Source organism: Scyliorhinus canicula, chromosome 4 (assembly GCF_902713615.1).
Source record: "Scyliorhinus canicula chromosome 4, sScyCan1.1, whole genome shotgun sequence".
NCBI classification, from domain to species: Eukaryota; Metazoa; Chordata; class Chondrichthyes; order Carcharhiniformes; family Scyliorhinidae; genus Scyliorhinus; species Scyliorhinus canicula.
The window spans coordinates 131,014,282-131,040,389 of NC_052149.1; the positions used below are offsets into that span (position 1 = coordinate 131,014,282).

At 48.1% G+C, this 26,108-nt stretch overlaps 1 protein-coding gene across 1 annotated transcript in view; it reads right to left on the reverse strand.

The window, feature by feature from the left end:
* tnr (tenascin R (restrictin, janusin)) overlaps positions 1 to 26,108 on the reverse strand; it is a 390,478-nt gene that overhangs the window by 101,152 nt on the left and 263,218 nt on the right. The window contains 1 exon segment of the mRNA XM_038795191.1: positions 18,001 to 18,144. Within this exon segment, the coding sequence (XP_038651119.1) occupies positions 18,001 to 18,144 (144 nt within the window).

Genomic DNA, 26,108 nt, shown 5'->3' on the forward strand with positions numbered 1-26,108 from the left:
AATCTATCATCAAGGAAGAAATTGCGAGGCATCTGGATAGAAATTGTCCCATTGGGCAGACGCAGCATGGGTTCGTTAAAGGCAGGTCATGCCTAACTAATTTAGTGGAATTTTTTGAGGACATTACCAGTGCAGTAGATAACGGGGAGCCGATGGATGTGGTATACCTGGATTTCCAGAAAGCCTTTGACAAGGTGCCACACAAAAGGTTGCTGCATAAGATAAAGATGCATGGCATTAAGGGTAAAGTAGTAGCATGGATAGAGGATTGGTTAATTAATAGAAAGCAAAGAGTTGGGATAAATGGGTGTTTCTCTGGTTGGCAATCAGTAGCTAGTGGTGTCCCTCAGGGATCCGTGTTGGGCCCACAATTGTTCACAATTTACATTGATGATTTGGAGTTGGGGACCAAGGGCAATGTGTCCAAGTTTGCAGATGACACTAAGATGAGTGGTAAAGCGAAAAGTGCAGAGGATACTGGAATTCTGCAGAGGGATTTGGATAGGTTAAGTGAATGGGCTCGGGTCTGGCAGATGGAATACAATGTTGACAAATGTGAGGTTATCCATTTTGGTAGGAATAACAGCAAACGGGATTATTATTTAAACGATAAAATATTAAAGCATGCCGCTGTTCAGAGAGACTTGGGTGTGCTAGTGCATGAGTCACAGAAGGTTGGTTTACAAGTGCAACAGGTGATTAAGAAGGCAAATGGAATTTTGTCCTTCATTGCTAGAGGGATGGAGTTTAAGACTAGGGAAGTTATGTTGCAATTGTATAAGGTGTTAGTGCGGCCGCACCTTGAGTATTGTGTTCAGTTTTGGTCTCCTTACTTGAGAAAGGACGTACTGGCACTGGAGGGTGTGCAGAGGAGATTCACTAGGTTAATCCCAGAGCTGAAGGGATTGGATTATGAGGAGAGGTTGAGTAGACTGGGACTGTACTCGTTGGAATTTAGAAGGATGAGGGGGGATCTTATAGAAACATTTAAAATTATGAAGGGAATAGATAGGATAGATGCGGGCAGGTTGTTTCCACTGGCGGGTGACAGCAGAACTAGGGGGCATAGCCTCAAAATAAGGGGAAGTAGATTTAGAACTGAGTTTAGGAGGAACTTCTTCACCCAAAGGGTTGTGAATCTATGGAATTCCTTGCCCAGTGAAGCAGTTGAGGCTCCTTCATTACATGTTTTTAAGGTAAAGATAGATAGTTTTTTGAAGAATAAAGGGATTAAGGGTTATGGTGTTCGGGCCGGAAAGTGGAGCTGAGTCCACAAAAGATCAGCCATGATCTAATTGAATGGCGGAGCAGGCTCGAGGGGCCAGATGGCCTACTCCTGCTCCTAGTTCTTATGTACTGATGTTCTTATGTTCTTAATAGTAATCTCAGTAAAAATACTATCTGAGAAATAGTGATCATAACACCATGATTAAGATTGGAAGTAGATATACCAGTTCCAAAGAAAAATCCTTACACATGGGTAGGAGAACAGAACTGGCAAAAGTTAATCAGGTAAACAGACTAAAAAATATGGTGACAAATGAACAGATGGAAATAAACAAAAATCTAAATATTCAAAAAAATTAAGTTATTTTGAAAATCGAAAACAGAAACCCATTAATGCCAAACTGAAAACTGACCCCACATTAATTCCACACTGTTCTCTGAACTCTCACAAACTCCGCACTGACCACTGACCCTCACTAACTGCACACTGACCCTCACTAACTCCACACTGACCCTCACTAACTCCACACTGACCCTCACTAACTCCACACTGACCCTCACTAACTCCACACTGACCCTCACTAACTCCACACTGACCCTCACTAACTCCACACTGACCCTCACTAACTCCAGACTGACCCTCACTGACTCCACACTGACCCTCACTAACTCCACACTGACCCTCACTGACTCCACACTGACCCTCACTAACTCCACACTGACCCTCACTAACTCCACACTGACCCTCAGCAACTCCGCACTGACCCTCACTAACTCCACACTGACCCTCACTAACTCCACACTGACCCTCACAAACTCCACACTGACCCTCACTAACTCCACACTGACCCTCACTAACTCCACACTGACCCTCACTAACTCAACACTGACCCTCACTAACTCCACACTGACCCTCACTAACTCCACACTGACCCTCACTAACTCCACACTGACACTCACTAGCTCCACACTGACCCTCACTAACTCCACACTGACCACTGACCCTCACTAACTCCACACTGACCCTCACTGACTCCACACTGACCCTCACTAACTCCACACTGACCCTCACTAACTCCACACTAACTCCACACTGACTCCACACTAACCCTCACTAACTCCACACTGACCCTCACTAACTCCACACTGACACTCACTAACTCCACACTGACCACTGACCCTCACTAACTCCACACTGAACCTCACTAACTCCACATTGACCACTGACCCTCACTAACTCCACACTGACCCTCACTAACTCCACACTGAACACTGACCCTCACTAACTCCACACTGAAACACTGACACTCACTAACTCCACACTGACCCTCACTAACTCCACAGTGACCAATGACCCTCACTAACTCCACACTGACCCTCACTAACTCCACACTGACCCTCACTAACTTCACACTGACCTCACTAACTCCACACTGACCCTCACTAACTCCACACTGACCACTGACCCTCACTAACTCCACACTGACCCTCACTAACTCCACACTGACCCTCACTAACTCCACACTGACCCTCACTAACTCCACACTGACTATTGACCCTCACTAACTCCACACTGACCCTCACTAACTCCACGCTGACCCTCACTAACTCCACACTGACCCTCACTAACTCCATACTGACTACTGACCCTCACTAACTACACACTGACCATCACTAACTCCACACTGACCCTCACTAACTCCACACTGACCCTCACTAACTCCACACTGACCCTCACTAACTCCACACTGACCCTCACTAACTCCACGCTGACCCTCACTAACTCCACACTGACCCTCACTAACTCCATACTGACTACTGACCCTCACTAACTACACACTGACCATCACTAACTCCACACTGACCCTCACTAACTCCACACTGACCCTCACTAACTCCACACTGACCCTCACTAACTCCACACTGACCCTCACTAACTCCACACTGACCCTCACTAACTCCACACTGACCCTCACTAACTCCACACTGACCCTCACTAACTCCACACTGACCCTCACTAACTCCATACTGACTACTGACCCTCACTAACTCCACACTGACCCTCACTAACTCCACACTGACCCTCACTAACTCCACACTGACCCTCACTAACTCCACACTGACCCTCACTAACTCCACACTGACCCTCACTAACTCCACACTGACCCTCACTAACTCCACACTGACGCTCACTAACTCCACACTGACCCTCACTAACTCCACACTGACCCTCACTAACTTCACACTGACCCTCACGAACTCCACACTGACGCTCACTAACTCCACACTGACCCTCACTAACTCCACACTGACCCTCACTAACTCCATACTGACTACTGACCCTCACTAACTCCACACTGACCCTCACTAACTCCACACTGACCCTCACTAACTCCACACTGACCTTCACTAACTCCAAACTGACCCTCACTATCTCCACACTGACCCTCACTAACTCCACACTGACCCTCACTAACTCCACACTGACCCTCACTAACTCCATACTGACTACTGACCCTCACTAACTACACACTGACCATCACTAACTCCACATTGACCACTGACCCTCACTAACTCCACACTGACCCTCACTAACTCCACACTGACCCTCACTAACTCCACACTGACCCTCACTAACTCCACACTGACCCTCACTAACTCCACACTGACCCTCACTAACTCCACACTGACCCTCACTAACTCCACACTGACCCTCACTAACTCCACACTGACCCTCACTAACTCCCCACTGACCCTCACTAACTTCACACTGACCCTCACTAACTCCACACTGACGCTCACTAGCTCCACACTGACCCACACTAACTCAACACTGACCCTCACTAACTTCACACTGACCCTCACTAACTCCACACTGACCCTCACTAACTCCACACTGACCCTCACTAACTCCACACTGAACCTCACTAACTCCACACTGACCCTCACTAACTCCACACTGACCCTCACTAACTCCACACTGACCCTCACTAATTCCACACTGACCCTCACTAACTCCACACTGACCCACACTAACTCCACACTGACCCACACTAACTCCAGACTGACCCTCACTAACTCCACACTGACCCTCACTAACTCCACACTGACCACTGACCCTCACTAACTCCACACTGACCCTCACTGACTCCACACTGACCCTCACTAACTCCACACTGACCCTCACTAACTCCACACTAACTCCACACTGACTCCACACTAACCCTCACTAACTCCACACTGACCCTCACTAACTCCACACTGACACTCACTAACTCCACACTGACCACTGACCCTCACTAACTCCACACTGAACCTCACTAACTCCACATTGACCACTGACCCTCACTAACTCCACACTGACCCTCACTAACTCCACACTGAACACTGACCCTCACTAACTCCACACTGAAACACTGACACTCACTAACTCCACACTGACCCTCACTAACTCCACAGTGACCAATGACCCTCACTAACTCCACACTGACCCTCACTAACTCCACACTGACCCTCACTAACTTCACACTGACCTCACTAACTCCACACTGACCCTCACTAACTCCACACTGACCACTGACCCTCACTAACTCCACACTGACCCTCACTAACTCCACACTGACCCTCACTAACTCCACACTGACCCTCACTAACTCCACACTGACTATTGACCCTCACTAACTCCACACTGACCCTCACTAACTCCACGCTGACCCTCACTAACTCCACACTGACCCTCACTAACTCCATACTGACTACTGACCCTCACTAACTACACACTGACCATCACTAACTCCACACTGACCCTCACTAACTCCACACTGACCCTCACTAACTCCACACTGACCCTCACTAACTCCACACTGACCCTCACTAACTCCACGCTGACCCTCACTAACTCCACACTGACCCTCACTAACTCCATACTGACTACTGACCCTCACTAACTACACACTGACCATCACTAACTCCACACTGACCCTCACTAACTCCACACTGACCCTCACTAACTCCACACTGACCCTCACTAACTCCACACTGACCCTCACTAACTCCACACTGACCCTCACTAACTCCACACTGACCCTCACTAACTCCATACTGACCCTCACTAACTCCACACTGACCCTCACTAACTCCATACTGACTACTGACCCTCACTAACTCCACACTGACCCTCACTAACTCCACACTGACCCTCACTAACTCCACACTGACCCTCACTAACTCCACACTGACCCTCACTAACTCCACACTGACCCTCACTAACTCCACACTGACCCTCACTAACTTCACACTGACCCTCACGAACTCCACACTGACGCTCACTAACTCCACACTGACCCTCACTAACTCCACACTGACCCTCACTAACTCCATACTGACTACTGACCCTCACTAACTCCACACTGACCCTCACTAACTCCACACTGACCCTCACTAACTCCACACTGACCTTCACTAACTCCAAACTGACCCTCACTATCTCCACACTGACCCTCACTAACTCCACACTGACCCTCACTAACTCCACACTGACCCTCACTAACTCCATACTGACTACTGACCCTCACTAACTACACACTGACCATCACTAACTCCACATTGACCACTGACCCTCACTAACTCCACACTGACCCTCACTAACTCCACACTGACCCTCACTAACTCCACACTGACCCTCACTAACTCCACACTGACCCTCACTAACTCCACACTGACCCTCACTAACTCCACACTGACCCTCACTAACTCCACACTGACCCTCACTAACTCCACACTGACCCTCACTAACTCCACACTGACCCTCACTAACTCCCCACTGACCCTCACTAACTTCACACTGACCCTCACTAACTCCACACTGACGCTCACGAGCTCCACACTGACCCACACTAACTCAACACTGACCCTCACTAACTTCACACTGACCCTCACTAACTCCACACTGACCCTCACTAACTCCACACTGACCCTCACTAACTCCACACTGAACCTCACTAACTCCACACTGACCCTCACTAACTCCACACTGACCCTCACTAACTCCACACTGACCCTCACTAATTCCACACTGACCCTCACTAACTCCACACTGACCCACACTAACTCCACACTGACCCACACTAACTCCAGACTGACCCTCACTAACTCCACACTGACCCTCACTAACTCCACACTGACCCACACTAACTCCACACTGACCCTCACTGACTCCACACTGACCCTCACTAACTCCATACTGACTACTGACCCTCACTAACTCCACACTGACCCTCACTAACTCCACACTGACCCTCACTAACTCCACACTGACCCTCACTAACTTCACACTGACCCTCACTAACTCCACACTGACCCTCACTAACTCCACACTGACCCTCACTAACTCCACACTGACCCACACTAACTCCACACTGACCCACACTAACTCCACACTGACCCTCACTAACGCCACACTGACCCTCACTAACTCCACACTGACCCTCACTAACTCCACACTGACCCTCACTAACTCCACACTGACCCTCACTAACTCCACACTGACCCTCACTAACTCCACACTGACCCTCACTAACTCCACACTGACCCTCACTAACTTCACACTAACTCCACACTGACTCTCACTGACCCTCACTAACTCCACACTGACCCTCACTAACTCCACACTAACTCCACACTGACCCTCACTAACTTCACACTAACTTCACACTAACTCCACACTGACTCTCACTGACCCTCACTATCTCCACACTGACCCTTACTAACTCCACACTGACCCTCGCTAACTCCACACTGACCCTCACTATCTCCACACTGACCCTCAGCAATTCCGCACTGACCCTCACTAACACTACACTGACCCTCACTAACTCCACACTGACCCTCACTAACTCCACACTGACCCTCACTAACTCTACACTGACCACTGACCCTCACTAACTCCACACTGACGCTCACTAGCTCCACACTGACCCACACTAACTCAACACTGACCCTCACTAACTTCACACTGACCCTCACTAACTCCACACTGACCCTCACTAACTCCACACTGACCCTCACTAACTCCACACTGACCCTCACTAACTCCACACTGACCCTCACTAACTCCACACTGACCCTCACTAACTCCACACTGACCCTCACTAACTCCACACTGACCCTCACTAACTCCACACTCACCCACACTAACTCCACACTGACCCTTACTAACTCCACACTGACCCTCACTAACTCCACACTGACCCTCACTAACTCCACACTAACTCCACACTGACCCACACTAACTCCAGACTGACCCTCACTAACTCCACACTGACCCTCACTAACTCCACACTGACCCTCACTAACTTCACACTGACCCTCACTAACTCCACACTGACCCTCACTAACTCCACACTGACCCTCACTAACTCCACACTGACCCTCACTAACTCCATACTGACTACTGACCCTCACTAACTCCACACTGACCCTCACTAACTCCACACTGACCCTCACTAACTCCACACTGACCCTCACTAACTTCACACTGACCCTCACTAACTCCACACTGACCCTCACTAACTCCACACTGACCCTTACTAACTCCACACTGACCCTCACTAACTCCACACTGACCCTCACTAACTCCACGCTGACCCTCACTAACTCCACACTGACCCTCACTAACTCCACACTGACCCTCACTAACTCCACACTGACCCTCACTAACTCCACACTGACCCTCACTAACTCCACACTGACCCTCACTAACTCCACACTGACCCTCACTAACTCCACACTGACCCACACTAACTCCACACTGACCCTCACTGACTCCACACTGACCCTCACTAACTCCATACTGACTACTGACCCTCACTAACTCCACACTGACCCTCACTAACTCCACACTGACCCTCACTAACTCCACACTGACCCTCACTAACTCCACACTGACCCTCACTAACTCCACACTGACCCTCACTAACTCCACACTGACCCTCACTAACTCCACACTGACCCTCACTAACTTCACACTAACTTCACACTAACTCCACACTGACTCTCACTGACCCTCACTAACTCCACACTGACCCTCACTTATTCAACACTAACTCCACACTGACCTTCACTGACCCTCACTATCTCCACACTGACCCTCACTAACTCCACACTGACCCTCGCTAACTCCACACTGACCCTCACTAACTCCACACTGACCACTGACCCTCAGCAACTCCGCACTGACCCTCACTAACACTACACTGACCCTCACTAACTCCACACTGACCCTCACTAACTCCACACTGACTCTCACTAACTCTACACTGACCACTGACCCTCACTAACTCCACACTGACCCTCACTAACTCCACACTGACCCTCACTAACTCCACACTGACCCTCACTAAATCCACACTGACCCTCACTAACTCCACACTGAACTCTGACCTTCACTATCTTCATACCGACCCTCACTATCATAGAACATTACAGCGCAGTACAGGCCCTTCGGCCCTCGATGTTGCGCCGTCCAGTGAAACCCCTCTAAAGTCCCTCTACACTATTCCCTTATCGTCCATATGCCTATCCAATGACCACTTGAATGCGTTTAGTGTTGGCGAGTCCACTACTGTTGCAGGCATGGCATTCCATGCCCTTATTACTCTCTGAGTAAAGAACCTACCTCTTACATCTGTCCTATATCTATCTCCCCTCAATTTAAAGCTATGTCCCCTTGTGCTGGACATCACCATCCGGGGAAAAAGGCTCTCTAAGTCCACCCTATCTAACCCTCTGGTCATCTTCTATGCCTCAATTAAGCCACCTCTTAACCTTCTTCTTTCTAATGAAAACAGTCTCCTGTCCTTCAGCCTTTCCTCATATGATCTTCCCTCCATACCAGGCAATATCCTTGTAAATCTCCTCTGGTCCTTTCCAATGCTTCCACATCCTTCCTATAATGTGGCGACCAGAACTGCACGCAATACTCCAAATGCGGCCGCACCAGAGTTTTGTACAACTGCAACATGACCTCATGGCTCCGAAACTCAATTCCTCTACCAATAAAAGCTAACACACTTTTTAACAACCCTCTCAACCTGGGTGGCAGCTTTCAGGGATCCATGGACATGGACACCGAGATCTCTCTGCTCGTCCACACTACCAAGAATCTTACCATTAGCCCAGTACTCTGCCTTTCTGTTATTCCTTCCAAAATGAATCACCTCACACTTTTCTGCATTAAACTCCATTTGCCACCTCTCAGCCCAGCTCTACAGCTTATCTATGTCCCTGCTTCCCCCACCCCTCCGGCAGCGGGTTCCAGGCACCTACTACCATCTGTGTACAAAACTTACCTCGTACATAAGAACATAAGAACATAAGAACTAGGAGCAGGAGTAGGCCATCCGGCCCCTCGAGCCTGCTCCGCCATTCAATGAGATCATGGCTGATCTTTTGTGGACTCAGCTCCACTTTCCGGCCCGAACACCATAACCCTTAATCCCTTTATTCTTCAAAAAACTATTAATCTTTACCTTAAAAACATGTAATTAAGGAGCCTCAACTGCTTCACTGGGCAAGGAATTCCATAGATTCACAACCCTTTGGGTGAAGAAGTTCCTCCTAAACTCAGTCCTAAATCTACTTCCCTTATTTTGAGGCTATGCCCCCTGCTTTCGCCTGCCAGTGGAAACAATCTGCACACATCTATCCTATCTATTCCCTTCATAATTTTAAATGTTTCTATAAGATCCCCCCTCTTCCTTCTAAATTCTAACGAGTACAGTCCCAGTCTACTCAACCTCTCCTCATAATCCAATCCCTTCAGCTCTGGGATTAACCTAGTGAATCTCCTCTGCACACCCTCCAGTGCCAGTACGTCCTTTCTCAAGTAAGGAGACCAAAACTGAACACAATACTCCAGGTGTGGCCTCACTAACACCTTATACAATTGCAACATAACCTCCCTAGTCTTAAACTCCATCCCTCTAGCAATGAAGGACAAAATTCCATTTGCCTTCTTAATCACCTGTTGCACCTGTAAACCAACCTTCTGTGACTCATGCACTAGCACACCCAAGTCTCGCTGCACAGCGGCATGCTTTAATATTTTATCGTTTAAATAATAATCCTGTTTGCTGTTATTCCTACCAAAATGGATAACCTCACATTTGTCAACATTGTATTCCATCTGCCAGACCCTAGCCCATTCACTTAACCTATCCAAATCCCTCTGCAGACTTCCAGTATCCTCTGCACTTTTCGCTTTACCACTCATCTTAGTGTCATCTGCAAACTTGGACACATTGCCCTCGGTCCCCAACTCCAAAGCATCTATGTAAATTGTGAACAATTGTGGGCCCAACACGGATCCCTGAGGGACACCACTAGCTACTGATTGCCAACCAGAGAAACACCCATTAATCCCCACTCTTTGCTTTCTATTAATTAACCAATCCTCTATCCATGCTACTACTTTACTCTTAATGCCATGCATCTTTATCTTATGCAGCAACCTTTTGTGTGGCACCTTGTCAAAGGCTTTCTGGAAATCCAGATATACCATATCCATTGGCTCCCCGTTATCTACTGCACTGGTAATGTCCTCAAAAAATTCCACTAAATTAGTTAGGCACGACCTGCCCTTTATGAACCCATGCTGCGTGTGCCCAAGTAACAATGCATGTTACTTGTGTCTTCCACTCCATCTCCTCTAAACCTTGCCAGAGGTAGGTTTTTTACGCAAAGAGTGGTGAGGCCGTGGAATGCTCTACCTGCAACAGTAGTGAACTCGCCAACATTGAGGGCATTTAAAAGTTTATTGGATAAGCATATGGATGATAATGGCATAGTGTAGGTTAGATGGCCTTTAGTTTTTGACTTCCCATGTCGGTGCAACATCGTGGGCCGAAGGGCCTGAACTGCGCTGTATCGTTCTATGTTCTATTGGCTCCCCGTTATCTACCGCACTGGTAATGTCCTCAAAAATGTCACTTAATTAGTTAGGCATGACCTTCCCTTTATGAACCCATGCTGTGTCTGCCCAATGGGACAATTTCTATCCAGATGCCTCGCTATTTCTTCCTTGATGATAGATTCCAGCATCTTCCCTACTACCGAAGTTAAGCTCACTGGCCTCTAATTTCCCGCTTTCTGCCTACCTCCTTTTTTTAACAGTGGTGTCACGTTTGCTAATTTCCAATCCACCGGAACCACCCCAGAGTCTAGTGAATTTCGGTAAATTATCACTAGTGCATCTGCAATTTCCCTAGCCATCTCTCTTAGCACTCTGGGATGCATTCCATCAGGGCCAAGAGACTTGTCTACCTTTAGCCCCATTAGCTTGTCCATCACTACCTCCTTAGTGATAACAATCCTCTCAAGGTCCTCACCTGTCATAGCCTCATTTCTATCAGTCGCTGGCATGTTACTTGTGTCTTCCACTCCATCTCCTCTAAACCTTGCCCCTCGCACCTTAAACCTATGCCTCCTAGTAATCGACCCCTCTACCCTGGGGGAAAACCACTGACTACCCACTCTGCCCCTCATAATTTTGTAAATCTCTGTCAAGTCGCCCCTCAACCTCCGACGTTCCAGTGAGAACAAATTGAGTTCATTCAACCGCTCCTCATAGCTCATGCCCTCCATACCAGGGAACATCCTGGTAAATCTCTTCTGCACCCTCTCCAGAGCCTCCACATCCTTCTGGTAATGTGGCAACCAGAATTGAACACTATACTCCAAGTGTGGCCGAACTAAGGTTCTTTACAGCTGCAACATGACTTGCCAATTCTTATACTCAATGCCCCGGCTAATGAAGGCAAGCACGCCGTATGCCTTCTTGATGATCTTCTCCACTTGTGTTGCTACTTTCAGTGACCTGTGGACCTGTACACCTAGATCTCTCTCACTGTCAGTACTCTTGAGGGTTTGACCATTCATTGTATATTCCCTAAAAAAACAATCAAGGGGCAGCACGGTGGCGCAGTGGGTTAGCCCTGCTGCCTCACGGCGCTGAGGTCCCGGTTCGATCCCGACTCTCGTTCACTGCCCGTCTGGAGTTTGCACATTCTCCCCGTGTTTGCATGGGTTTCGCCCCCACAACCCAAAGATGTGCAGGGTAGGTGGATTGAAGACACTAAATTGCTCCTTTATTGGAAAAAAATTAATTGGGTACACTAAATTTATTAAAAAAAACAATCACTGGAAGGATCCCAGCCGAGTAAAGATCAAGAGGGAGACTCGAGGACAGGTAGAAGTGGAAAGAAGTTGAAACGTGATGTCATAGCCAGCAGGTAAGTGATTGGCTGGTGACTGGTAAGTAGTTTTTCTTTTCCCTGAGGTGTTCTCGTGCGGGGCGCAGTGGTTGTGGAGTGAGTGCTTGCTGAGAAGGGGAGTTAATTTAAAAAAAACTTACTGTTGGGAGTTTCCTGCTGAATCCGGTCGGAGTGAGGACAAAGTGATTGCTGGGTAAGTAGCAAATATTTAAATTGTTTGCGCAGGCTCATAACAGCTGATTGCTGTTCTCGTGCGGGGCACAGTGGTTGCTGGTTAAGTGTTTTATTTTTAATTGTATTTAAGTTGGGCAGTTCCTAAACCCTAGGCAATACACTTGAGTTGTCCCCCACCCTTCCACCTCCTCTAACCTTTTCTTTCTTTTTCTTGTTTTATCTAGAGGGGATGGCAGGGAAGGCAGTGCAATGTTCCTCCTGCAGAATGTTTGAGGTGAGGGATGCCGTCAGTGTCCCTGCTGATTTCACCTGTGGGAAGTGCAGCCATCTCCAGCTCCTCAGAAACTACATTAGGGAACTGGAGCTGGAGCTGGATGAACTTTGGATCATTCGGGAGGCAGAGGTGGTCATAGATAGTAGCTTCAGGGATGATGTTACTCCAAAGAATCAAGATAGATGGGAGACAGTGAGAGGGGATGGGAGGAAGCAGTCAGTGCAGGGATCCTCTGTGGTTGTTCCCCTCAGTAACAAGTATACCATTTTGGATACTGTTGAGGGGGACGACCTACCAGGGGTAAGCCACGATGACCCGATCTCCAGCACTGAGCCCGTCCCTGTGGCTCAGAAGGGAAGGAGGGAGAGCAGAAGAGCAATAGTTATTGGGGACTCGATAGTTAGTGGGCCAGATAGACGGTTCTGTGGCAACGAAAGAGAGTCACGGAGGGTATGTTGCCTCCCAGGTGCCAGGGTCCGTGACGTCTCGGACCGTGTTTTCATAATCTTTAAGGGGGAGGGGGAACAGCCACAAGTCATGGTACACATCGGTACCAACGACATAGGTAAGAGAAGGGACGGGGATTTAAAACAGGAATTTAGGGAGCTAGGGTGGAAGCTGAGAACCAGGACAAACCATGTTGTCATCTCTGGTTTGTTGCCGGTGCCACGTGCTAGCAAGGTGAGGAACAAGGAGAGAGTGCAGATAACACGTGGCTGCAGGGATGGTGCAGGAGGGAGGGTTTCAGTTACGTGGATAATTTGAGCACATTCTGGGGAAAGTGGGACCTGTACAGATAGGTCGGTTTGCACCTGAACCAGAGGGGCACCAATATCCTGGGAGGGAAATTTGCTACGGCTCTTCGTGGGGGGTTCAAACTAATTTGTCAGGGGGATGGGAAAACGAGCTGTAGTCCAGAAGCCAGTGTTGAGAGTAGTGAGGTACTGAGGAGGGTATCAAGGTCGCAGGAGTGTACCGGCAGACAGAAAGGTGGGTTGAAGTGTGTCTACTTCAATGCAAGGAGCATCTGGAATAAGGTAGGTGAACTTGGAGCGTGGATTGGTACTTGGGACTACGATGTTGTGGCCCTCACGGAGACATGGTTAGAACAGGGACAGAAATGGTTGTTGGAAGTTCCGGGGTATAGATGTTTCAGTAAGAGTAGAGAAGGTGGTAAAAGAGGTGGAGGAGTAGCTTTGTTAATCAAGGATAGTTTAACGGCTGCAGATAGGAAGTTCGAAGGGGATCTGCCTACTGAGGTAATATGGGCCGAAGTTAGAAATAGGAAAGGAGCGGTCACATTGTTAGGAGTCTTCTATAGGCCCTCAAATAGTAACAGAGATGTGGAGGAAGAAATTGCAAAACAGATTATGGATAGGTGTGGAGGTCTCAGGGTAGTTAAAATGGGTGACTTTAACTTTCCAAATATTGACTGGAACCTCTATAGGTCGAACAGTTCGGATGGGGCAGTTTTTGTACAGTGTGTGCAGGAGGGTTTCCTGACACAATATGTGGATAGGCTGACAAGAGGGGGGGCCACATTGGATTTGGTACTGGGTAATGAACCGGGCCAAGTGTTAGAGTTGTTTGTGGGAGAGCACTTTGGAGATAGTGACCACAATTCGGTATCTTTCACTATTGCAATGGAGAGGGATAGGGCCATACGGCAGGGCAAGGTTTATAATTGAGGGAGGGGTAATTGTGATACCATTAGGCAAGAATTAGGGAGCATAAGATGAGAACAGAAACTGTCAGGGAAAGGCACAAATGAAAAGTGGAGTTTGTTCAAGGAACAAATACTGCGTGTCCTTGATAGGGGGTCAAGGACAGTAGTGGGAACTTGTGCATGGAGTCAGAAAAAATAGGAGAGGCATTCAATGAATACTTTTCTTCAGTGTTCACCAAGGAGAGGGGCCATGTTTTTGAAAATGAGAGTGTGATACGGGCAGGTAGGCTTGAGGAGGTAGATGTTCTGAGGAAGGATGTATTAGAAATTTTGAAAAACCTGGGGGTCGACAAGTCCCCTGGGCCAGATGGGATATATCCAAGGATTCTTTGGGAGGCAAGGGATGAGATTTCAGAGCCTTTGGCTTTGATCTTTGGGTCCTCAATGTCCACGGGGATAGTGCCAGAGGACGGGAGAGTGGTGAATGTTATTCCTCTGTTCAAGAAAGGGAATAGGAATGACCTTGGAAATTATAGGCCGGTTAGTCTTACTTCGGTGGTCGGTAAGTTAATGGAAAAGGTCCTGAAGGATAGGATTTATGACCATTTGGAAAGATGCAGCTTAATCAGGGATAGTCAACACGGATTCATGAAGGGTAAGTCTTGCCTCACAAATTTGATTGAATTCTTTGAGGAGGTTACTAGGTGTGTAGGTGAAGGTCGAGCAGTTGATGTTGTATACATGGATTTTAGTAAGGCGTTTGATAAGGTTCCCCATGGTTGGCTCATGAAGAAAGTAAGGAGGTGTGGGATAGAGGGAAATTTGGCCAATTGGATAAGTAACTGGCTATCACATAGAAGACAGAGGGTGGTGGTGAATGGAAAATTTTCAGACTGGAGACCAGTTACCAGCAGTGTACCACAGGGATCCGTTCTGGGTTCTCTGCTATTTGTGATTTTTATCAATGACTTGGAGGAGGGGGCTGAAGGGTGGGTCAGTAAATTTGCTGATGACACCAAGATTGGTGGAGTAGTGGATGAGGTGGAGGCCTGTTGTAGGCTGCAAAGAGACATTGATAGGATGCAGAGCTGGGCCGTAAAATGGCAGATGTAGTTTAACCCTGATAAGTGCGAAGTGATTCATTTTGGTACAAAAAATTTGAATGCGGATTATAGGGTCAATGGCAGGGTTCTGAGGAATGTGGAGGAACAGAGAGATCTTGGGGTTCATGTCCACAGATCTCTGAAGGTTGCCACTCAAGTGGATAGAGCCGTGAAGAAGGCTTATAGTGTGTTCGCGTTTATTAACAGGGGGCTTGAGTTTAAGAGCCGCGGGGTTATGCTGCAACTGTACATGACCCTGGTGAGGCCACATTTGGAGTATTGTGTGCAGTTCTGGTCACCTCATTATAGGAAGGATGTGGAAGCATTGGAAAGGGTGCAAAGGAGATTTACCAGGATGCTGCCTGGTTTGCAGGATAGGTCTTATGAGGAAAGGTAGAGGGAGCTAGGGCTTTTCTCTTTGGGGCGGAGGAGGATGAGAGGCGACTTAATAGAGGTTTATAAGACGATGAGGGGGATAGATAGAGTGGACGTTCATAGACTATTTCCTCGGGTGGATGTAGCTGTTACAAGGGGGCATAACTATAAGGTTCGGGGTGGGAGATATAGGAGGGATGTCTGAGGTAGGTTCTTTACTCAGAGAGTGGTTAGGGTGTGGAATGGACTGCCTGCTGTGATAGTGGAGTCGGACACTTTCGGAACGTTCAAGCGGTTATTGGATAGGGACATAGAGCACACCAGAATGACAGGGAGTGGGATAGCTTGATCTTGGTTTCGGACAATGCTCAGCACAACATCGAGGGCCTAAGGGCCTGTTCTGTGCTGTACTGTTCTTTGTCCTACCTGTTTTAGACCTTCCAAAATGCATTACCTCACATTTGTCTGGATTAAACTCCATCTGCCATCTCGTCGCCCAAGTCTCCAAATGATCTAAATCCTGCTGTATCCTCTGACAGTCGTCATCGCTGTCCGGAATTCCACCAACCTTTGTGTCGTCCGCAAACTTACTAATCAGACAAGTTACATTTTCCTCCAAATCATTTATATATACTCTGTACAGCAAAGGTCCCAGCACTGATCCCTGCAGAAGACCACTAGTCACAGCCCTCCAATCAGCAAAGCACCCTTCCATTGCTACTCTCTGCCTTCTGTGACCTAGCCTTTCAATTCTGTATCCATCTTGCCAGCTCACCCCTGATCCTGTGTGACTTCACCTTTTGTACCAGTCTACCATGAGGGACCTTGTCAAAGGCCTTACTGAAGTTCATATAGACAACATCCACTGCCCTACCTGCATCAATCATCTTTGTGACCTCCTCGACAAACTCTATCAAGTTAGTGAGACATGACCTCCCGTTCACAAAACCATGCTGCCTCTCGCTAATAGGTCCACTTGCTTCCAAATGGGACTAGATACTGTCTCAAAGAATGCTCTCCAGTAGTTTCCCTACCACTGGCGTAAGGCTCACCGGCCTTTAGTTCCCTGAATTATCCTTGCTACCCTTCTTAAACAAAGGAACAACATTGGCTATTCTCCAGTCCTCCGGAACATCACCTGAAGACAGTGAGGATCCAAAGATTTCTGTCAATACCTCAGCAATTTCCTCTCTCGGCTCCTTCAGTATTCTGGGGTAGATCCCATCAGGCCCTGGGGACTTATCTACCTTAATATTTTTCAAGACGCCCAACACCTCGTCTTTTTGTTTCTCAATGTCACCCAAGCTATCTACACATCCTTCTCCAGACTCAACATCCACCAATTCCTTCTCTTTGGTGAATACTGATGCAAAGTATTCATTTAATACCTCACCCATTTCCTCTGGCTCCACACATAGATTCCCTCCCCTGTCCTTCAGTGGGCCAACTCTTTCCCTGGCTACCCTCTTGCTTTTTATGTACGTGTAAAAAGCCTTGGGATTTTCCTTAACCCTATTTGCCAATGACCTTTCGCGACCCCCTTTTAGCCCTCCTCACTCCTTACTTAAAGTTCCTTCCAACTTTCCTTATATTCCACACAGGCTTTGTCTGTTCCCAGCCTTCTTGCCCTTCTAGCCCCGACAAACGCTTCCTTGTCTGAATGTTCAGCATTCTTACCAATACTGGCAAAGAAAGGTTTTAAGCCGGACTATATTTCCAAGCCTCAATTCCCCTGTAATTATGAATCAGAATAACCCTTCATATTGGGCAACGTGAGGTAAGAGAATCAGAGTCCTGATGCTCATGCAACATATCTAAAATTGTGACCACAGATCAGCAGAAACCACTGGCTCATTGGTTGGGGGTCCAGTTTGAAGGTAGAACCTGACTTGACAGCATTTAGTCACTGACCTGTCTGAATCATGTTTGAGACGTGCTGACTCTCTTTCATCCCACGCACTGTGTTTAAAATCACTTCATACTCAGTTGCTGGCTGGAGGTCAGTCAGTATATACTCGGTTTGATTGGGTTCAATTTTCACACTCTCAACTGGACCTGAAATGCCGAGCGAGAGAGAGAATCAACAGGCAGCAGAGACCAACAATAAGAATGAATGTGACAATGATACAAAATTCCAGCACATGACACAGTAAATGCCACCACCGCACACCCCCAAATTCCCTGTACAGACCAACCCCCTGTACACACCAACCCCCTGTACACACCAACCCCCTGTACAGACCAACTCCCTGTACACACTAACCTGTACATTCCAACCCCCTGTACACACCAACCCCCTGTACACACCAACCCCCTGTACATACCAACCCCCTGTACACACAAACCCCCTGTACACACCAACCCCCTGTACACACCAACCCCCTGTACACACCAACCCCCTGTACACACCAACCCCCTGTACACACCAACCCCCTGTACACACCAACCCCCTGTACACACCAACCCCCTGTACACACTAACCTGTACATTCCAACCCCCTGTACACACCAACCCCCTGTACACACCAACCCCCTGTACACACAAACCCCCTGTACACACAAACCCCCTGTACACACCAACCTCCTGTACACATCAACCCCCTGTACACACCAACCCCAAGTACACACCAACCCCCTGAACAGACTAACAGCTGCACACACCAACCCCCTGTACACACCAACCCCCTGTACACATCAACCCCCTGTACACACTAACCTGTACATTCCAACCCCCTGTACACACCAATCCCAAGTACACACCAACCCCCTGTACACACCAACCCCAAGTACACACCAACCCCCTGAATACACTAACAACTGTACACACCAAACCCCCTGTACACACCGATCCCCTGTACACACCAACCCCAAGTACACACCAACCCCCTGAACACACTAACAGCTGTACACACTAAACCCCCTGTGCACACCAACCCCCTGTACACACCAACCCCCTGTACAGACCAACCCCCTGTACACACCAACCCCCTGTACACACCAACCCCCTGTACACACCAAACCCCCTGTACACACCAACCCCCTGTACACACCAACCCCCTGAACACACTAACAGCTGTACACACTAAACCCCCTGTAGAAACCAACCCCCTGTACACACCAGCCCCCTGTACACACCAACCCCCCGTACACACCAACCCCCTAATCGCTAACCCAGGGTACTAAAGGAAGTGGCTCCAGAAATAGTGGATGCATTGGTGGCCACCTTCCAGGGTTCTATAGTCTACGGAACAGTTCCTGCAGATTGGAGGGCGGCTAATGTAACTCCACTATTTAAAAAGAGAAAGCACAGAATTATAGACCAGTAAGCCTGACGTCAGTAGTAAATTCTAGAATCTATTATCAAAGATTTTATAGCAGAGCACTTCGAAAACAGTGGCAAGATCGGACAATGTCAGCATCGATTTATGAAGGGAAAATCATACTTGACAAATCTACTGGAATTCTTGGAGGATGTAGCTAGTAGAATTGATGAAGGGGAGCCAGTGGATGTGGTGTATTTGGACTTTCAGAAGGCTTTTGACAACATCCTGCATGAAAGATTAGCATGTAAAGTTTAAGTGCATGTGATTCGGGGTAGTGTATTGAGATGGATAGGAAACTGTATAAGGTGTTAGTGAGGCCACACCTGGAGTATTGTGTTCAGTTTTGGTCTCCTTACCTGAGAAAGGACGTACTGGCGCTGGAGGGTGTGCAGAGAAGATTCACTAGGTTAATCCCAGAACTGAAGGGGTTGGATTATGAGGAGAGGTTGAGTAGACTGGGACTGTGCTCGTTGGAATTTAGAAGGATGAGGGGGGATCTTATAGAAATATTTAAAATTATGAAGGGAATAGGTAGGATAGATGCGGGCAGGTTGTTTCCACTGGCAGGTGAAAGCAGGGGGCATAGCCTCAAAATAAGGGGAAGTAGATTTAGGACTGAGTTTAGGAGGAACTTCTTCACCCAAAGGGTTGTGAATCTATGGAATTCCTTGCCCGGTGAAGCAGTTGAGGCTCCTTCATTAAATGTTTTTAAGAGAAAGATAGATAGTTTTTTGAAGAATAAAGGGATTAAGGGTTATGGTGTTCGGGCCGGAAAGTGGAGGTGAGTCCACAAAAGATCAGCCATGATCTCATTGAATGGCGGAGCAGGCTAGAGGGGCCAGATGGCCTACTCCTGCTCCTAGTTCTTATGTTCAGACAGGAAACAAAGAGGAGGAATTAACAGGTCTTTTTCAAATTGGCAGGCAGTGATTGGTGAGGCTTGGACCCCAGCTATTCACAATATATATCAATGATTTAGATGAAGGAACAAAATGTCATGGGCCCGATTCTCCGCTCCCTACGCGGCATGGGAGAATCGCGGGAGTAGGCCCCCCGACAAAATTCACGCCCCCGCGATTCTCCCCTCCCGCTCGGAAGAATCGGCGCTCGCCGTTTTTCACGGCGAACGCCAATTCTCGACTCAGATGGGCCGAGCGGCCTGCCACTCGTGGCCATTTCACAACGGTGGAAAACACACCTGGTCGCTGCCGTCGTGAAACGGGAGTGAAAAGCCCGTTTGGGGCTTGTAGGTGGCCTAGAAAGGAAAGAGCACCACGACTGTGCTCGGGAGGGGACAGGCCCGCGATCGGTGCCCACAGATCGTCGGGCCGGCGTCCAAATCGGATGCACTATTTCCCCTCCGCTGCCCCGCAAGATCAAGCCGCCACGTGTTGCGGGCGGCTGAGGGGAAAGACGGCTACCGGGCATGCGCGGGTTTGTGTCATCAGCGTCATGACGTCAGCCGCGCATGCACGGGTTGGAACATGCCAACCTGCGCATGCACGGCTGACGTCATTAGGCGCGCCGGCCACGTCATTCTCGGCGCGACGCCCCCACGGCCGAGATTTATGGAGCGCCGCTCCTAGCCCCTCCAGGAGGGGAGAATAGGGGGTGAGGAGCGGCCTCCGAGGCCGTCGTGAAACTCGGCCGAGTTCACGACGGCCCTCCCGATTTGTCCCGGGAGCGGAGAATTCAGCCTCATATCTCCAAATTTACAAATGATACAAAGTTGACTGGGATGGTGAGCTGTGAGGAGGATGCAGAGATCCTACAATGGGGATACAATACTTGGAGCTGCATTAGCACGGGGTTAAATTGCTGGCTTTGAAAGCAGCCCAAGGTAGGCCAGCAGCACAGTTCAATTCCCGTACCAGCCTCCCCGAACAGGCACCGGAATATGGCGACTAGTTTCCACAGTAACTTCATTTGAAGCCTACTTGTGACAATAAGCAATTTTCATTTCATTTCATTTCATGTGATTTAGACAAATTGAATGAGTGGACAAATGAATGGCAGATGCTGTATAATTTGGAAAAATGCGAAGTTATCCACTTTGGTAGCAAAACCAAGAAGGCAGACGATTGGCCATAAATTAGGAGAGGAGAATGTGCAACGAGACCTGGGTATAGAACATAGAACATAGAACAGTACAGCACAGAACAGGCCCTTCGGCCCTCGATGTTGTGCCGAGCAATGATCACCCTACCCAAACCCACGTATCCACCCTATACCCGTAACCCAACAACCCTCCTTTTAACCTTACTTTTTTAGGACACTACGGGCAATTTAGCATGGCCAATCCACCTAACCCGCACATCTTTAGACTGTGGGAGGAAACCGGAGCACCCGGAGGAAACCCACGCACACACGGGGAGGACGTGCAGACTCCGCACAGACAGTGACCCAGCCGGGAATCGAACCTGGGACCCTGGAGCTGTGAAGCATTTATGCTAACCACCATGCTACCCTGCTGCCCCTTCATATCTGCTGTATCTTCATACACCAGTCACTGAAGGTAAGCATGCAGATGCAGCAGGCGGTAAAGAAGGCAAATGGTATGTTGGCCTTCGTTGCGAGAGGTTTTGAGTACAGAAACAGGGATATGTTGTTGCAATTACTGCAAGGGCCTTGGTGAGGCCACACCTAGAATATTGTGTGCAGTTTTGGTCTCCTTTCCTGAGGAAGGATGTTCTTGCTCTCGAGGGAGTGCAGCGAAGGTTTACCAGACTGATTCCTGTGATGGCGGGACTGCCATATGAGGAGAGATTGACTAGGTTGGGATTGTTCTCGCTGGAGTGCAGAAGAATAAGGGGGATCTCATAGAGACTTATAAAATTCTGACAGGACTGGACAGGGGAGATGTCCCAAGTGGTGGGGGTGTTCAGAACCAAGGGTCACAATCTGTGGATACGGGGCAGACCATTTAGAACAGAGATGAGGAGAAAATCCTTCACCCAGAGAGTGGTGGAATTCGTTACCACAGGAATTAGTTGAGTCCAAACCGTTGTATGGTTTCAAGAAGCAGTTAGATAAAGCACTTAGGGTGAAGGGGTTTAAAGGATATGGGGGAAAGCAGGATTAGGCTATTGAGTTGGATGATCAGCCATAATCATAATGAATGGTGGAGCAGGCTCGAAGTGTCCAACAGCCTCCTCCTGTTCCTATTTTTGCTATGTTTCTGTGAACATAAAACAGCTCTCCGTACCTCTCCATTACTGTAACTCCTTTGCCTGCATGTCTCAAACTGCAGCTCTCCTTTTTCTAAGAGATATAGTGAAAGGTGTTAAAAATGCCATCCCACCTCAATGGGTTTCTACATGATCCTCTCTCCCCATGGTAACCAGACCACACGGACACTTCTCCAAACTGAGGTGTTTATCAGGAATGCTAATCACACATTCCTTTCTAGCCTTCTTAGTTTTCCTGGAAGTTAAAGGGACATTTCAAAACATAACTGACTTGTAAAGCTCAACGTTCGGTTAAATAATGCGAAGCTCCACAATGTACATGCAAATCAACACCCTGTGCAGGTAAATTCCCACAGAACATAGGCAAATGCTACTTTAGACATCTTCCATAGTACATTCACACCCAAGGCAATTCATATACCCTCACTCAGAAACACTCACACACAAAAAGCAAAAAAATAAAACAGGGACATTTTTCCAAGAGGTTAAATATCAATGGTTCAAAGGGAAAAGTATAACTGGTGGAGTCTGGAATGGTTTCTGGGTTATATGGTTAGTATCTCTGCACTGATCAGGGAAGCAATCAATGTTTCTTCCATTACTTTACAGATGGATTTTAAGGAAAACCTGCCGTCAGTTCTGTGTAAAAGACAGACAGAAAGCGCACTCAGTAAGCTTTGCGCAGGTGAAGGAGACACAGCCTGAGTGAGTGAGACACAGCCAGAGTGGGAATTGGAACTTGGGAATTTGGTGCAGTGGGACAAGGTGCTTTTTCCCTATTGTTTAATTTTCTTTATTCTGGTTTGTAACTGTTAATTTGCAGGGAGAGAACCAGAGAGCATCCCAGGAAGGTAAATTATTTGATTACCTTTTCAAATTGTGTGTGTGGGGTGGGGGGGGGGGGGGGGGGGGTTGTAAGTGACATTATAATAAAGCTGTGACCTGATTGGCTGGTTGTGAATCTGTTAAATTTGAAATAAAAATAATATTGCAAAAAAATCTAATTGATTAACTGTTTTGGGGCCACTGCTGTTTGTCATTTTTATAAATGACCTGGAAGAGGGTGTAGAAGGATGGGTTAGTAAATTTGCAGATGCCACGAAGGTCGGTGGAGTTGTGGATAGTGCTGAAGGATGTTATAGGATACAGAGGGACATAGATAAGCTGCAGAGCTGGGCTGAGAGGTGGCAGATGGAGTTTAATGCGGAAAAGTGTGAGGTGGTTCACTTTGGAAGGAGTAACAGGAATGCAGAGTACTGGGCTAATGGCAAGATCCTTGGTAGTGTAGATGAACAGAGAGATCTCGGCATCCAGGTACATAAATCCCTGAAAGTTGCCACCCAGGTTAATAGGGCTGTTAAGAAGGCATATGGTGTGCTAGCCTTTATAAGCAGGGGGATTGAGTTTCGGAACCACAAGGTCATGCTGCAGCTGTACATAACTCTGGTGCGGCCGCACCTGGAGTACTGCGTGCAGTTCTGGTCACCACATTATAGGAAGGATGTGGAAGCTTTGGAAAGGGTTCAGAGGAGATTTACTAGGATGTTGCCTGGTATGGCAGGAAGGTCTTACGAGGAAAGGCTCAGGGAATTGAGGTTGTTTTCGTTAGAGAAGAGAAGGCTGAGAGGTGACTTAATAGAGACATATAGGATAGTCAGAGGGTTAGATAGGGTGGACAGTGAGAGTCTTTTTCCTCGGATGGTGATGACCAACACGAGGGGACATAGCTTTAAATTGAGGGGGTGGTAGATATAGGACAGATGTCAGAGGCAGTTTCTTTACTCAGAGAGTAGTAGGGGTGTGGAACGCCCTGCCTGCAATAGTAGTAGACTCGCCAACTTTAAGGGCATTTAAGTGGTCACTGGATAGACATATGGATGAAAATGGAATAGTGTAGGTCAGATAGGCTTCAGATGGTTTCACAGGTCGGCGCAACATCGAGGGCCGAAGGGCCCGTACTGCGCTGTAGCGTTCTATGTTCTATGTTCTAACTAGATAGTGGAGTAACTAAGCCTGAGGGCAGTGATTGGTATTTAACATTTAATTTTACAGTAAAAATCATCTAGCGTCAGGGCCATATGGTTAATTGTAATTCAATCTAACAATAATTTGTTTTTTTAAATTATTTAATTAAAATTAATTTGTTTTTTAAATTAATTAATTAGTGCTTAAATGTCACTCAGCAGGGGTGCAGTGCTCCAACTGTGAGATGTGACAGATCTGTGAGGCTTCCAGCGTTCCGGTCGACTACATCTGCAGCAAGTGTAACCAATGGCAGCTCCTCACAGACCGCGTGGTTCGGTTGGAGCAGCAATTGGACGCACTTAGGAGCATGCAGGTGGCGGAAAGCATCATAGGTAGGGGTTATAGAGATGTGGTCACACCCAAGGTGCAGGCAGAGACATGGGTGACCACCAGAAGCGGCAGGCAGTCAGTGCAGGAATCCCCTGTGGTTGTCCTCCTCTCGAAGAGGTATACCGCTTTGGATACTGTTGGGGGAATAGCCTATCAGGGGAAAACAGCAGCAGCCAGAACTATGGCATCACGGCTGTCTCTGATGTTCAGCAGTGAGGGTCAAAGCGCAGATGAGCAATAGTCATAGGGGACTCTATAGTCAGGGGCACAGATAGGGGCCTCTGTGGATGTGAAAGAGACTCCAGGATGGTATGATGCCTCCCTAGTGCCAGGGTCCAGGATGTCTCCGGACGGGTAGTAGGCATCCTGAAGGGGGAGGGCAAACAGGCAGAGGTCGTTGTACATATTGGTACTAACGACATAGGCAGGAAGGGGCATGAGGTTCTGCAGCAGGAGTTTAGGGAGCTAGGCAGAAAGTTAAAAGACAAAGAACAAAGAAAATTACAGCACAGGAACAGGCCCTTCGGCCCTCCCAGCCTGCACCGATCCAGATCCTTTATCTAAACCTGTTGCCTATTTTCCAAGGTCTGCTTCTCTCTGTTCCCCACCCGTTCATATATCTGTCCAGATGCATCTTAAATGATGCTATCGTGCCCGCCTGTACCACCTCCGCTGGCAAAGCATTCCAGGCACCCACCACCCTCTGCGTAAAGAACTTTCCACGCACATCTCCCTTAAACTTTCCCCCTCTCACCCTCTAGGGTTGTAATCTCTGGATTACCCCCTGTGCCACGTGCCAGTGAGGCTAGAAATAGGAAGATAGAGCAGCTAAACACGTGGCTAAATACCACTGTGTAGGAGGGAGGGTTTCAGTTATCTGGACCAGTGGGAGCTCTTCCCGGGTAGGTGTGACCTGCATAAGAAGGACGGGTTACATCTAAACTGGAGAAGCATAAATATCCTGGCCACCAGGTTGCTAGTGTCACACTGGAGAGTTTAAACTAGTATGGCAGGGGGGGTGAGTACCGGAGCAATAGGTCAGAAGGTGAAAAAATTGAGGGAGAACTAGAGAATAGGGTCACTATGGCTCTGAGGAAGAGCAGACAGGAAGATGTTGCTGAAAACAGCGGGACTGGTGGCCTGAAGTGCATATG